Source organism: Biomphalaria glabrata, chromosome 16, assembly GCF_947242115.1.
Source record: "Biomphalaria glabrata chromosome 16, xgBioGlab47.1, whole genome shotgun sequence".
Taxonomy (NCBI): Eukaryota; Metazoa; Mollusca; class Gastropoda; family Planorbidae; genus Biomphalaria; species Biomphalaria glabrata.
The window spans coordinates 26,875,188-26,892,062 of record NC_074726.1 but is presented as its reverse complement, the minus strand read 5'-3'; the positions used below and the strand labels follow the sequence as shown (position 1 = coordinate 26,892,062).

Here is a 16,875-nt window from a genome sequence, read left to right as displayed (position 1 = left end):
CTACTTTTATTAGGTTAATATTTTCACATTAATTTATATCTACAACGAAAATCCTTTTTTGTCCCTTAAAAAATAAATTGATCGGCTTTGCGCATCTTCCCTAACCCGACGTCGCACCCAACAGTTTGATCTAAATTCTAAATCTACCTGTTCTATTTTATAATAATATTTAAATCTATATTATTCTAGATCAAATAAATAAGTGAGTAAAATATTAGTTTCTTAGATATTTTGACATTAGATCTAGATAACTAAATCTAGATCTAATAATAATTGCTTTTCTAGGGCTAAGCGCAGATCGAAGATTAATACAACCTCACAGTAAGTGTACTACTAAGAATAGGTCTATTATGTATTTCAGTATAAGTGAGGATAGACAAAATGTAAACTTTTTTACCTCCGTAACAGTGGACTCAGGATAAAATCATAACAATTTTTAAACAATCATCAACAATGTCAGAGAGTTAGGTAAAGTAAGAGATAAAGATAGAACGAAATTTAGATCTTATTCACCTATTCGGCTATTCTTGAAATCTAGATCAGTAGATCTAGTGTAATATTTTAAATCTAGATAGTAGACTCTATATCTAAGTCTAAGATAGATCTATAATTTATACTGACTGAGTCACTGAGACTGAGTATAATGATAATCTATTAGAATTAGATCTATATATGATAGTATATTATTCTATATATTATTTATTATTCTAGAAACTTTAAAATCTTATCTTCGTCGATACGTCGTACATCCTACTACTTACTTACTTACTAGTCAGTCTAAGTCTAGTGACTAGTACTACGGTTACTACGTCTCTTACTTAGTCTCTAGTAAGTAAGTAACTAGTATTCTACGACTACATCAAAGTTCACTTCCCTGTACTGTGTACAGAGTGGACACTGAGTCACACTTCAGTGACTTCAGACACTTTAAAACTTCAATTACTTTACAATTAGTGATATTTTATTATTATTTATACATAAACCATTTCTAAGTGAGTAAGTGCAATGAAAAGATAATTGTGACATTCAAATAAGAAGTTTTTGAGTTATAGACTTTTTAGTGAACCAATTTAAATACACCTATTTCAGTATTTGTCACCAGTACTGGAGAAACACTCATATATATATGTTTTTAATATTAAATAGAAAGTTGATTCCAGGTATCTAGTCATGTCAACTAATACCACTACCACAGGGCCGGTCTTATGCCACTGCAACCAATTCGGCCGCAGTGGGCTCGCACTTTCATAGGCCCGAAGCGATGCGAATTCTAGGTGTAAATTATTAAATGAAACCATTTTAACATATTAATGGGTTCCTGGAATTCTCCTGAAATTATAACATATAAGAAAAAAGTCATTCAGTATGGAAAACGCCAATCCTACTCGCGATTAAAAAAAACCGGCATTGTCAGCTTTCATTTAATAAAAATGTAATAATAAGCCAAATTTTAACCAAAAAAATAATTTCAAATGCTTAATTTACTTCAATAGTCACTGTCATACAAATCTAAATCTATCTCGAGCTCTTAGAAAAAAAACAAACAAAAGTGATATTTTGCTAGTTGATAGTAAATCTAAAAGACAGATCTGAATGTTTATCAGCTTTTTGTTGGAAAACTACCATCTACTGTAGATGGCTCATAAAGTTAATTTTTTTCTAATACAAAATCTGAATTTTCACTTATTATCCTTATCACAACCCAAATTAGGCCCCGTGCAATCCGTTTCGCATAGAGCCCCGCAACCTGTAGGACCGGTCCTGCACTACCAATTTTATTTTATGCCTAAAGTACTAATACTATGCATGCTCATGGGCTTTATTTGTCTACACATCAGACACATTTAGTTACCTATTAGTATTACTATTACATAATGATAATGAAACTAAAGCTAACATCCTAAATAAATACTTTACATCAGCATTCTCAGCCCCAGGAGACACAGACATATTACTTAATTTGAACTAAGTAGACAACATAGGAGATATAGAAGTACAAGAAAAGGAGACCCAAAAACTATTAGCGAACATTAAACCGAATATAGCATCTGGACCTGATGGTATTCCAGCTAGATTACTCAAAGCAATGAGCTAGAGCACCAGTGTCCAAAATACTTTTTTAGGCATCTCTTTAACCAGAGCAGAGTATCTAAGGGACTGGAAAGAAGCTAACGTCAACCCCCAATTTAAAAAGGAGAAAAATCTGACCCAGGAAACTACAGACCAGTATCACTAACCAGCATCACATGTAAAATCCTAGAACACATTATATGTAGCAACAACATAAACCACTTAGACAAACATAATGTCCTTTCTCCTTACCACATGGCTTTAGGAAATATAGATCATGTGAAACACAACTAATAGGACTAATTGATGATTTTTCAAAAGGTTTAGATTACAGTGAGCAAATTGATGATATCTTACTAGAGTTTTCCAAAGCTTTTGACAAAGTTCACCACCATAGTTTGCTTAAAAAAATTGAAATACTTTGGCATTGATGGTCCATTGCATCAGTGGATTAAAGATTTTCTGATAGGGAGAGAACAAACTGTAATAATAAATGGCTCTAAATCAACACCAATAACAGTAACCTCAGGTGTACCTCAAGTAGTCTTAGGTCCACTACTATTTTTAATTTACATAATGATTTACCAAATTGCATTAGTTCAGGAACAAAAGTTATATTATTTGCAGATGATTGCATACTATATAGAACAATAAAAACAACACAAGATACAGAAATTTTACAAAGAGAATTAGATGAATTACAGAAATGGGAATAAAATTGGAGCATGTCTTTCCACCCAGAAAAATGTCAGTTATTAAAAGTAACAAAAAAAAAACAAATTTATTCGACATATCCAATTCATGGTAAACCAGTAACACACTAAAAATGCAAAATACTTAGGTGTTATAATAAATGAAAAACTGTAATGGACCCATAAAACTAACAAAAAATCAAACAAGCATTAGGGTTTATTAAAAGAAATTTCTATAAATCAAATAAGAACATAAAACTGTTTAAGATTCCTCAACTCAAGAAAATTTTAAGAAACTGGAGCAGACACAAAGTAGAGCAGTGAGATTCATAACTAACGAATATTCACATTTGACCAGAGTAACACCTTTAGTAAAATCACTAAATTTAGAAAGCCTTCTGGAGAGAAGACTCAAAAGTAAGGTAGCAATTATACATAAAACACTGAACCATAATCTTCAAATACAAAAACAAAATCCAATAAAATACCAAGAAAGATACAAAGATAAAGGCACATTCCTTGTTCCATATGCTAGGACAATTCTGTACAAATGCTCCTTCTTCCCTAGTGCTATTAGAGCATGGAATGGGTTGCCTGAGCCAGTCAGGAAAACCAGTGGCTTGGCTGATTTAAGTCATTGGTTAACATGCATGATTAGATGCATGACGTGTAGGACGTAATTATTTTTTGTTTTTGAAGTAACGTCTGTATTATATAAGATGATAAGATATTGTTGTTAGTCTAATTCTAAAACCATTTTAATTACATGACTGATCCAAACTAATTGATACAATTACACTTCATGTATAAGCTATTTTGTTGTTTTTTTTTTTACTAAAAAGTATTTTTTATCCTTTTCTTGTTTTGTTTCAGAATGAAAATGTAGCAGATCAACTTAAAATTTGGTTGCATCACAAATTTGACTGGTTTTCTCAGTATGCATTACACAACACAATTAAAACTAAAAAAATGAGATTAAAACTTATTTCTAAGTCAGGCATAGCAAAGCTACGCAGATATGTCAAACATGTTTTCATTCTTACATACTTTTCTTTGGTTATTTTCGCTATCTTCAACTATAAAAGTCACTGCATAGAAACAATGCCTAATACACTTATCGAAATGTCCAAATTAGACCATTCTGTGGAAGGACGTTGCACATTAGATTTCAACAAATTGGGTAAGATTTTGTATTGGTATATATATTTATTAGTAGTTATTTTATATTGGATCAAATCCTTGGTGTTGAACTTGCTGTATGTAAAATCTTGGTATTAATTATTGTGTGTAGTTCTTTTCAAATTGAAATACCTGAACAAGTTTTAAAACAGAATTTAAAACCATGTTATGGCACGATTAGGAATTGGGCGCGAAACGTTATTTGTTTCCTAAAAAGGAATTTTTTTTACTTACAGACAATAACGCAATGAATTAAAAACAAGACTAGGAGTTAGGAAGTAAACAGAAGACTTTTGGCAGCCATAGAGTAAAGGTCAGCTTTAGTAACTGAAGTAGAGATTTAGCTTGATGACATTTGACGGTTCCCTTTGCTGTTATTAATTAAAATTAAACTTCTAGTCAGCATTCGCTATCAGTGTCGACTAACTTATATTGTTGGCCTTTCTTTATTTGGGTGTTGCGGCCGTTTGACTTTATTTGCATAAGACACAGCGCGAAAGCACCTAACAGTCCCCACATAAGTTTGGGTCTGTATTTAATCTCTGCCCCCAAGTGTGGTTTTAGACAGGTTAGTGTCTTGATTTATATAATCAAATTCATTTGCAGTCATAGGACTTGAGGAGAGGAGACATGACAGCAGGGGGTTCAACTATTGCTACAACTGTTATTAACTCCGATACTGAAGGAAAAGGGTCCGCAAGTTTTGTGCTCGAGTTACCTTGCTCAACTAGTTTGCAGGTCAAGTGAGAGTTGAGCAGCTAAACATGTGAATTGATCAACAAGCTTCTCCTAAAACTATTGATTTCATAAACTGACATGGTGAACACAACACGCAACAAAAGATTTTAAGGAAATTTCTTTTTCTAGCTCTAGTGAATATTTTTTCCCAATAATTTTTTTATCTCTTATCTTATCTTATATAATACAGATGTTACTTCAAAAAAGAAGATGATTACGTCCTACGGGTCATGCATTTAGTCATGCATATTAACCAATGACTTAAATTCAGCCAAGTCACTGGTTTTCCTGGCTAGCTCAGACAAACTGCTTTTGTGTGTGTTTATTATTAATTAAATGTTTACTAGTATATAATATTTATTTGTGACCACTATATAATTATTATACAGTTCTTTTTTTACTTTACTATTTGCATCCTTTAGTATCTTTTTTCCACTCTAGCAGCACCATTGATATTACAAGGCATTGATCTATTCTCAGGTGATGCTAACGTTGACATTTTCGTCAAACCCACCGAGGAAAGTATAAGGGCAGCCAACCCTGAAGTCAGATCAGGTGGGGCATGGAAACCTTCAGACTGCCGTTCGTGGCAACGGGTAGCAATAATCATCCCATATCGAGATCGCTACCACCACCTGCTCGTGCTCCTGAATCGTTTACATCCAATGCTACAAATTCAAAAGATTGACTATAGAATATTTGTCATAGAGCAGGTACCTCTCTCTTTAATTACATAGCTGAAACTGCTATGCCTGTTTATAAAACTGTACTTTTCATAGGTTTTATCATAAGTCTTTTGTTCTACATGAACAATTTCTACGAAAAATTGTAATTTTTTATCAAATATTAATTACGGGTAAAAACATATGCTCAATCAACAGAAGAAAACTGCTTTTGTGTGTGTTTATTATTAATTAAATGTTTACTAGTATATAATATTTATTTGTGACCACTATATAATTATTATACAGTTCTTATTTTACTTTTTTATACTTATTCGATGACACAAATACTAACATATGCTGGGATTGATGAGTTAATAAACACTAAGATATAATTCAATGTATAATTTATTACTTTAATTTTTTTTAAATTCCTTTGAACACATACACAAATTATAAAAACGGCAGCGACTTATTTAACTTGACCTCAATATCTGATTGGTGTATTATTAATAACATAATTAATGTGTGATTTTCCGTTGTCTAGAAATGTTCAGAATAAGGTCACGGCTAATTGCTAATTTAGGGCAATAAGAACCAGTTTATTAGGACTAATTATTTTTCCAAAATGTCAATAAATTTTTTATTTTTTTTATTTGTTAGTTTGAGAGGTGAGTTCTTTCAGAGAGTGAAAATGGATTTCAATGTGTTGAAACATTTCACTGAAGATTTCTGGAAGCTGGGTTTTCAGTAGATTTCTGCAAGCTGGGTTTTCAGTAGATTTCTGCAAGCTGGGTTTTCAGTAGATTTCTGGAAGCTAAAAAGGGGGGGGGGAATTTTGTAGGTTTATAAAGTCAACTAAAGTTGTTTACATTTTTGCTTTAAACTGTGATTCGGCTTCTTTTAATTCTTCGATAACTGGATGGTACATGTGGGTAACTGCTATACCAAAAGACAAAAAGAGTTCAAATCTTTGCCCAACATGTAAATCGCTTTACACATTCTGTAAGGACCTATTGGCTTTTGAGAGAATATTTCTTGATTTTTTTAAATATTTTTTTTTATACTTTAGGATGGGAAGGACAAATTCAACAGAGGCAAACTGATGAATGTGGGTTTCAGGGAGGCTTTGCGTTTTGGAGAGTTTGATTGCATGGTTTTCCAAGATGTAGATCTACTACCAGAGGACGACAGAAACCTTTACTTGTGTGATGATTATGCCAGACATCTAGCTGCTGCTATTGATGAAATGAGATACCAGTAAGATTTCTTTACCTTTTGGGGGGTGGGCCGTTTTGGAATAGGTCAGTACCCTACGGTAAAACATAATTTGTGACATAGGAAAGTTGTTATGCAAAACAACCAGATGTAAATAATATTCTTTACCACATTTTTTGTTTGTTTCTTCTTTCAGTGTCATGTACTATAATTATGCCGGAGGAGTAATAGCCATGAACAAACATAACTTCAGAAAAATTAATGGTTACTCTAACTCCTACTGGGGTTGGGGAAATGAAGATGACGACTTTTCGGCAAGGTTTGTAGTATTGATTTATTAACTTAACTTGAAATAGTAATAATGATTTACATTGAGTGCCGAAATGTATAATGAAAATGAATAGTTATCAAACTAGTGGCTAAGTGACCAGATGGAATAATGCATTGCCACTCAGAGTCAAAACTACGGAATAATCTTATTTCATTATTGCAAATGAGCTCTTTTCACCGTTTTCCCCGTACACCATTGCCAGGCTAACTCCCTTTTCCTTAAATCAATGCGCAAAACTCTTCTTACCAGTTCCATTATTTTATTTCTAAAGAAAACACACAGAAAAATTTAAAGTACAAACTAAACTCATCTTAAATAAATAATAATAAATACATTTTTTTTTAATTTAAAAAAAAGGTTCTTGGCAGTTATTATTTGGAAGCAGATAAAGAAACAGTAACTCTGTTTGTTGGATTACCAAAAGAAAAATGCAGTGGCTGTTAGAGTTATGGGTATTAGGGAGAAAGTTTCCTTGCTGCCTTTCGATCTTGAACCTCCCCCCCCCCCCCTTGATAGGCTACGAAGCGCTTCATGCCTCTCAAACACCCATCCCACAGGTTGAGGTTTTGGGATTCGATCTGCTGTAGGTTATGACAAATCTACACTTTAGGGTAAAGGTTGTGGGTCATTTGTGCAGGGCCACATGGCTTCCTTGTTAACATCTGAGTAATGGAACTACATCATAAATCTTGTGTTTTTGAAAAGAAAAATTGTTACAAATGTTAATGTGTACCTCAAATGTTGGAGGTCTGTATTTAATGTTTGCTTTATTAGTATAGTACTGCAATGATTCCACAAATATGTTAGTAGAAAGTACCAGTTTGTAAAGTAGGTGTTTTGTATTAGTAACAAGACAAACAACAGCAGCTTTAGCTTTAAGTGCATTTTTTTTAATTGCTTTATCTTCAAAAACATAATTTCTTGATGCATACAAATTCCTCATTTAAGCAATGTTTTGCCTTACAGAATTCAAGAATCAGGATTATTACTAACTAGGCCTCCACCTCACATAGGCAGGTTCAAGATGGTACGTCATACTAAAGAAATGAGATCTGAACATGGGTAAGACATTTCAATTCAATTTTTAGTTGCCCTTTTTTTTCATTGTGATAGCCTGTTTGTCTACTGTCATTAATTTATGTCACACGGCTTCCAGTTTTTTAAAAGAAGAATAAATTAACTAAAGAGATAAAATTGATTTCCAGCACCAGAAAATTGAAGCACTTTTGATTTCTGAGTTTGGGAATCAATAAATAGTGGAGACAAACTTTTATCAAAGTTCATTCTGTTCCTAAGTTTTAAGCTTTATGTTAAGTCTACTTTAGTGAATGTATTGTTGTAACTGAACTGTGAGGCTTGTCAGTGTAGCCATATGGGTAATCAATCGACACATGCGACACAGGCCTGTGTACTTAAAAAAGGACTGATGTAAACTTTCTCCATGTAGGTCAACGGTGTTTTGGTTATCTGATTATGATAATATGTGTTGTTTTTTTAAAAAGGTTGGCCCAGTCAGTCAGACTCAGAGAGGAATAAGAACGTTAAGGAAAGAACGATATTCATTGTTTACAAGTTGTGTATAGCTGTTATATTCAGACATTGACTTCTGCCCATTTGTAAAGTATTTGATTGTTCTCTCCAAGTTGTTAGGTTCTTGAATTAGCCAATTTGTTTTGTCAAGGGTTTATAGAGAATCGTAACAGTATCATTGAATTATGTTTTTACAGAAGTAACACAAACAAAAGCATCAATGACTACTAAATGTTACTTCAAAAGATGCTAGATGATTGTTTTATATTTGTAACATTATCTTATCTTATCTTATATAATACAGACGTTACTTCAAAAAAGAAGATGATTACGTCCTATGTGTCATGCATTTAGTCATGCATATTAACCAATGACTTAAACATTGAATATTATTACTTAACCCTTAAAACGCGTATGGAAGTTTAGCCTCTAAACATCAGAATTGTAATTCCATTTTATATGCACTCATTGTAAAACAGGTCAGCACTTAAAGGGTTAATGTTATTCCCTGTGTATTTTCTTTCAAGTTATTAAAAAATATGCCTAAAAGTAAAACATTTGCGCTGTGGGAACTGACCAGATTACAGAGACAGAGTTTGTAGGAACTGACCAGATTACAGAGACAGAGTTTGTAGGAACTGACCAGATTACAGAGACAGAGCTTATAGGAACTGACCAGATTACAGAGACAGAGCTTGTAGGAACTGACCAGATTACAGAGACAGAGCTTGTAGGAACTGACCAGAGTACAGAGACAGAGCTTGTAGGAACTGACCAGATTACAGAGACTGAGCTTGTAGGAACTGACCAGATTACAGAGACAGAGCTTGTAGGAACTGACCAGATTACAGAGACAGAGCTTGTAGGAACTGACCAGAGTACAGGTCAAGCTGTGTACGTGTAGGGCCATAATCAAAATATGGGGTCATTTTTTTTTATTTTTTTTTTTTTCGCATTTGGTTCAGACCAAAATTTTTGGAAGTCCTTGAAGAGAGATTTATGTAAATAAACATGCAGGTCACAAAAAGAGAAAATTCTAACTGAGGGTCAAGAATGATGTATTGATCTAGAAAATGTTTGGAAGACTCTAACTGGGAAAACGAGTCAAGATAGCGTGGCCATTAATTGTTTTTATTCAATCGGTTTGCTTTGCTTACATTGTTAATTTTTGTCAGTCAAGTTAATATTATATGATTTATACAGTGATTTGTGTTCAATGTCAATACTACCCTTTTTAAGTAATAAATAATCAATTAGTTAAAATGTATATAGAGAGAGAAAATTAGAGTTGGTAAGAGAGGTAGTAGTGAACAGAGATGACCTTGACCTTTGATGCAGCTTTGGCAGACCGAAGAAAATGTGTAATATCAAAAGAAAACATATGTAGTCTTACAATTTTTGTGTGTGTGATTATAACATTTAATTTTCATTTAATTTGAGCCAGGACTGTGATGTAGTTTTAAATGTTTTGAATCTTTTGATGGACAGATATGAAATGTTTTTGGGCTGGAGAACCAGGTGGCCCCAGGATGGTTTGAATGACCCGCTGGGAATGAACTACACTGTGGTAGACATGATCCAAGCACCGCTGTATACCAAGGTGGTTGTAGACATTGGCAAGCCCCCAGACAGCATGGATATCTATATGAAGGATCATTCTAAAGATGTCTCCATTTGGTGGTAATTTATTTTTTATGTCATAAAAGGGGTGCTGAACATTTTATGCCCACTATGTATTATTTTGTATTAAATTAATGGACTCCTCCTATTTTTTCTTGTCTTTTTTTTTAAAGAAACTGACAATTGAAAAATTGATTTGATTAAAATAATGTTAACTTTTTTTTTGTCTAAGTAGTTATGCATTATTAAAGAATCTTTTTAAATAGCAAAACATTTTTTTAAGTTATGTAAATAAACATATCATGTGTGAACAAATATTCTTACATTTTATGTTTTGGTCAGTAGATTACAGTATTTCATAATACTATGCAGGCCTTTTTGTGACCTGCTTATTTTGCCACATCTGATGTGGACAACGCCAATGTATGTTAGGGATCTAGTAACACTTCTCTTTGTGCCTTCTGTGCCTCACTTTAGCAAGGGCTTTTTTTAAGATTTGTGGCCTTTTCAAGAGTTCTCCAGCTGTCTAATGTATAGGCAATTTGCTGCCATCTGTTTTCTTCAATGCCAGTTAGGACAAAGGGGTGTCTGAGAAGGTCTTTATAATGGTTCTGGGTGACTTTTCTGTTACACCGTCCTCCTCACCTTTGTTATACAAGATCCCATCCATCATAGATGTTGACCAATAAGTTGTGCCCCTACACCGTGCAACCTGTCCAATATGCCAGCGTATTCCCACTATGGAGTGCAAGCATTCTCAGAGCTTCGGGTGCCTTACAAAAAGGTTGTGAGAACCACTGCATTAATATTTCTGATAGACTGAGAAACTTATTCTGGATAAATTCACTTTTATTTTATATATAACAATTTAACATTACTAACTTTAACAAAAGTTGTCTTACAATTCAATGACTAGTAGCTGTAAACTAGCTGTCTGTGGACCTATTGTCTGCAATCTTCTTCTGGGTAGCCATGAGGCAAAAAACATATATCTATTTTTCAATAGTTTTCCTATTAACATTCTTTTTGTTGTTGCTGGCTCTGATATTTCCCCCAGATTCACCAATGACATAGACAACAAATGTTAGATTTAAATGGGGTTTGTCAACTTTACATTTTATCATGTTTTCCATACATCTTTTCCATTTTATTTCATCTCTGCTATAAAGCCACAAAATTTTTAGAAATATATTTGTAAAGAAATTCCAGAGTACAAAATAGGATAATGATAACACGTTTGTATCATTTAATATAAATCGACCTGCTGAATGAGAATGTTTCAAAGTTTGCTGTTGGTACATCATTGTTTCCTTATGCATATCTCCACAGGTTTTTAAAGTATTACTACCCCTAAGCTGCGAATGAGACCTTCCAGCCCACTGTGATTTCAACTACTCACTACAAGATTATATATATTAGTCATCTAATTTTTTTTTCTTTTAGATTTATGTATATAAGAACAAAGATATTTGCATTTGATATTTACATTTGATGGATATTACTTGAACAATTCTTTATGCATATATTCCATTGACTTTTGATGGTGCCATTTTTTTTTTTAAGCACCTTTTTTTTTTTTTTTTTAAAAGTCATTATCAGCATTTGTATTGGTGTTTGTGATCTTCCATGTCTTATACTGTCATTGCATTTAACTGAAACCTTTTTTTGTGTAAGAGACTTGTTGTTGGCATTTAATTGGTCATATTTAATTGATCATACTAATGCTGTAATCAAAATATCACCCTTAAACTCTAGTTTATAACTTTTTTTTTATTGATGATGTTTTCTGGATATATATATATATATATATATATATATATATATATATTGTAATATTACAAACGTGAACAAAACTAAATAGTTTTAAAAAAAGTTTTGTAAAAGGTATAGTAAGTGAACTTTAAAGACTTAAAATGGCTCAAAGCGCATATAAAGTCAATTTAAGTCTATCTTAATTAAATCCACTCCAATGACAAGATTTAGTCCATAATATTCCCCAACTTTTCTCTAACCTTCATTCATTTTTTTTTTTGTCATGGTAAAAACAGCTGTACACAAAAGTCAATTTTGTTTAAAATTCAGTATCATAAATTTCAACATCTTATGTTATCTACTTATTTTTAGTACATAAAACTATTATTATAATAGTACTGCGATTTTCCCCGACTTATCACAGGTATTCGGTACTCGACACACCCTTGTTAAGTGAAATTCAGGAAGAAGGGATGCTTGGCTTAGTTCCATAATTTTTACAATATGCCCATAATCGTATACATAACCCTTTCCCATTTCCTTAAAAACTTTTCAAATTCTGTACATGCTCCTTTTAAAATACTATTATTTACATGTTCATTGAATATTTTTGTAAAAACCTAATGACATGATTTGAAAATTTTGATATGGATTCTCACTAGAGCAAATGCGTCCTACAGCTAGAATGATTATGAATGAGATGAATGGCAAGAAGAGTATTACCTAGTCGAAAAATGCATCAAAATTACAGTGGAACATATTTTACATCAACATTGAACTTGTTTTTTTCAATTTCGGAGTAGAAATGGAACACTGTATTTTTATTTTTAAACTACATATTTTTAAATGTTAAATGTTCCAGTCTACCTAACTCTAATATGTACATTATATATATATATATATATATAGTTTGTCCATCGTAATATGATGATAATTTTGTCATCCAGGCTTTGCACTGCATTTTTGTGCATTCTCATGTGGCTTGTGAAACTTAAGTCGACCCGAAATAATTATCTGCACACTAGGCAAACTATTCCATGATCATTCCTGCTCTTTTTCTGTCCTAAGCAATTTTTTCACAAGTTTTCACAGTTGCGATGCCATGATGCTCTGACATATGCTTTAATCTCCCAGGTGGGAGGGTCCATGCTGAAGGTTTTTAGGGAGGCTTTGGGTGTCCAAAAAGTGTTTTCTTTGACCAACTTGGGGCTTCCTTTCCATCCGTCATCTAGTCAGAAAGGAGCCTTTTAGGGATACAAGAGTTGTCTATTCTGCAGTTATGACCTGCCCATCGCAATTGTGACTGCATCAATATTGTGTAGATCAGCTGTTCTCAACCTTTTATGCTCAGCGACCCCTTTTTACGACCCCCCCCCCCAACTCTTCCGCGACACCCCACACACACATATAAGAATAGACAATAACAGTCCATATTTTCGATGGTCTCAGGCGACCCACAGGTTGAGAACCCCTGGTGTAGATGCTATGGAATGGAGGCCCACTTTTTTGAGGACCTCTGGGTCAGGTTTTTTGTCTTACCACTCTATCATTCAAAATTTTTCTGAGGTAGGTCAAAAGGAAATAGTTCAGCTTGTCTGGAGTGTCATGGAGGAGTAGCACCTCTAGTGATCAGGCAGTCATATCCTTCACTGAGGATAACTTGGCTCATCCAACTCTCACCTGTGGCTCCCAGTAACTGTAACATGTGCAGTGGCCACACCCCAGCAAAGGCTTTGAATGACTGCCTAAACCAGGTGGAAGGTATCTGACATTTATCAAATTGAGCTCATTGAAAATAATTGATCATAGTTCTTAATCTCAAAGTCATCCACAGAAACAGGGACCAGATGTGTCAGCTCTTCATTAAAGGATCAGTTCTAGGTCTTAACTCTTAAAAACTGTAATTTTTTTCTCATTCTACCGGAATTATTTTTTTTCCCCACAATTGTTATCACAGATGCCTTTTTGTAAACGTCATACTGTTTTTTCTGTTTGTTAAAACATAGACATGTTATACAAAATTTTGTTGGAAATTGAATGTACTACAAGATAATTTATCTTTCAATGTTATAGATAGTCACTGGAAAAAAAAAATTAGGTAATTTCAGAGATGAAAAAAAAAATTTTTTTTTAATTTGATCTTTAAAAACTGACTTTCCCAAGTAAAAAAAGAATATTCCAACAGTTCTCAATCATTATTATTGTATGAAATATTAAACTCTATCCAATTATCTATTTAAAAAAAAACATAACTTTGTCAAACTTGATCAATATTTACACTTTTAGTGAGGTTTCTTTCTAGATCTACTAGGGCCTGGCTGGGGCGACGCCCCCTTTTGTTTACTAATTTTACTAGATCTAGGGATGAATAATTCACTATCAGACTCGATTTGAGTCTGAAAATCGCTTTCATTATAACTTTCTAGCTCTAGAATCTCAAATCTAAAAAGATATTTAGAGCCTGATCAGCAGTAAAACGGCAAGAAGGCCTGTCAGCCATGATGTCTGATGCAAAAAAAAACGAAAAATTCACTAGTCACTTACAAAAAAAAAATATTTAGAACAATAAAAACAGCTTAGATCAACAAAGTATCAGAAGGAAAAAACTTTCAAAATGGCCGCTCTAGCGTTTCCTTAAATCATTTAAGGGATTAAAAACGTGGAATAGAAAAGAAAAAGAAGTAAATAGGGAAATAGTGATTGGACGCTGGAAGCGTCATTATGTTAGCATGGCCGGTAGACTGGTCGCTGTCAGCGTCATTACGGTCTTGAAGAGTTAAAAGGAACGTTACTTTCCTAGTCTGTCATTTGTTTCATTGTTGATGTTACGTTTGAAAAAAAAAATTGCCATCACTAAGTCTTAACTCACACTACAATAATCTCTGTATTCAATATTTGTCACTGTAGATATAAAACTATTTGTTTGTAAAGCCTGTTTATACAAAGTTAAAGTTAGAGGTCACAGAGTTATATTAAATGTTGTCAAGATTTCAATAAACAAAACAAAATAAAACATGTTCTAATGTTTCTATTTCTTGATTGCCCCCGGGTAAAAAAAATTAAATACCTAAAATAAATTAAAGAAAATATTACTTTGTTCCCTAAAAAAATCAGAAGATAAAAAAGCTACTTACACAAAATTTTTGCATCTTCCTGAGAAGTTTTTGAAAATGTATTGGATTGTATAATCTTTGTTACTGTCAATGAGATTTGTAATTAAAGTTGTTTTTTGAAGTCTGTGCTTTTTAGGAGAATATTATCGTTTTTTTTTCTTTTTGAAACTATACTCAAGTGTATATTGATCTTGCCCGTGGAATGTTTGTCAAATTAGTAAGTATGAGACTGAAACAATTTCAATGACCTTGAAATGTTTGTAAAAAAAATATGCCACAAGTGTATGCAATCTTAAGTAATGTTAGGCCTTGTTTAATTGAGATTCTGTGTAGTATTTCATTATGATTTCTTCTTTTAAAAGAATTTCTTTTTTTTTTTTTTTATTAATTAGATATAATTATTTACTGTAGCCCTTTTAATTCAATCAAAAGCATTGAACCTATTTTTAGAAATGTAGAAAATAGGTATTAAATGAGCGATGGGACTTGCATTGGACACATCTTTTGCCTGCTTCCCCTGGCTTCATTACTGTACACCAGAGTTTGAAGTTTTTTAATTTTTATTCATTCTAGTCACAAACTTGCGCTAATTATCTTGCCATATGAAAATTAAATTGTCAAATCTAAAATAAAATGCCATTTTATCAATTGTTGATGGATTTTTTTTTGCCATATGAAAATTAAATTGTCAAATCTAAAATAAAATGCCATTTTATCAATTGTTGATGGATTTTTTTTTAAAGGGGTTCAAAAGATTTGTAATAATCATGAGTCAATGATTGCCTAGTATAAATGGTTTTATTTCCTGATATTAAAGGTACAATGTTAAAAGTTTATACAGTGCTGTTGATTTCTGTACTGGATTCTATTTTTATTGTAAAATGCTATTGCATTCATCTAATTTGAGCTGTACATTTATTATGACCTCTAGATTTGATATTATTGGCATTTTTTTTTTTGTGTGTACAGGTTTATAAATCTAACGAGAATGTCTCCATACTAAAAGCAATACAATATTTTTTTGTATTGTTCTCTTGATATTTGATACTTTTTTACGATATCAAGTTCTGAACTGCAGGCATAAAAAAAAAGATGTAACATTAAAGAAAAAAAAAAGGACTCCTTTTTGCACAGAGAATTACTTTCACACTTGTATGTGCTGAGTTTTAACTTACACAATACATTAAAAGAATTATACAGAAACATTTTAGTTTTGATTTTTTTCAAGTAATGTAAAGTAATGATATCCAGTGTCAACTCCAGAAATTATTAAAACATTCATTTGAAAACCTTAAAAGCGAAAACTAGATCGGAAACTTTGTTTTTTGTGTCATGTTTATCTCAAGTTGGCTGTCATGACATGAAGTACTCTACTGTTTTATTTCTTACATTCCTTTACACCAGCGGTTCTCAACCTTTTAAGCTCGGCGACCCCTTTTTAAAATCCCCCACTCTGCCGCGACCTCCACCTCCCCCAACACACAGCAAAAGAAGATTAGACAAAAACAATCCATATTTTCGATTGTCTTAGGCGACCCCTGGCAAATCGTCAATTGACCCCCAAAAGGGGTCGCAACCCACAGGTTGAGAACCCGCTTTACACTCATGGGACAAATTTTCATGTTTTTCTTTTTCAAAATATTTTCCTGTCAAGTTCTGGTCTTGCTTGTAACAGTGAATTAAGAATTATTTTTTTTTAATTTTGGCAATCCTAATTGTCTTGAGATTTTTGTATGAACTGATGATAACCTGTATTTTTGTATTACTAGTCATAGTGCTTATGAATGTGTATTTATGCTCTCAACTCTAAAACAATACTCTTGGTCCTGTTCTGAATGTAATAAAAGTATTTTGCTTTAAACAAGTTGTTCCTTTAATTCTGTATGTTTTGTTCCAGTTAAGGTATAGATTTTTTTTTCTTTATTCAATACAATATTTTAATTTATTAAAATTAGAGACTATATATATAT

The 16,875-nt window shown here is 32.7% G+C and overlaps 1 protein-coding gene across 1 annotated transcript; it reads left to right on the top strand.

Annotated features, from left to right (window-relative positions):
- The first annotated feature begins 439 nt into the window (after nucleotides 1-439).
- On the top strand, nucleotides 440-11,850 carry LOC106061690 (beta-1,4-galactosyltransferase 3-like). The gene is made up of 8 exons (XM_056014532.1): nucleotides 440-468; nucleotides 3,636-3,942; nucleotides 5,160-5,392; nucleotides 6,414-6,601; nucleotides 6,756-6,878; nucleotides 7,857-7,952; nucleotides 9,909-10,100; nucleotides 11,370-11,850. The coding sequence occupies exons 2-8, from the start codon at nucleotides 3,732-3,734 to the stop codon at nucleotides 11,392-11,394; spliced, it is 1,068 nt and encodes a 355-aa protein (XP_055870507.1). The 5' UTR covers nucleotides 440-468; nucleotides 3,636-3,731; the 3' UTR covers nucleotides 11,395-11,850.
- Nucleotides 11,851-16,875: the final 5,025 nt, after the last annotated feature.

Coding starts and splice junctions, on each gene's coding strand:
- LOC106061690 (XM_056014532.1), top strand. CDS start 3,732: ATGAGATTAAAACTTATTTCTAAGTCAGGCATAGCAAAGCTACGCAGA. Junction 3,943..5,159: donor ATTAGATTTCAACAAATTGG/GTAAGATTTTGT, acceptor ATCTATTCTCAG/GTGATGCTAACGTTGACATT. Junction 6,879..7,856: donor GATGACGACTTTTCGGCAAG/GTTTGTAGTATT, acceptor TTTGCCTTACAG/AATTCAAGAATCAGGATTAT.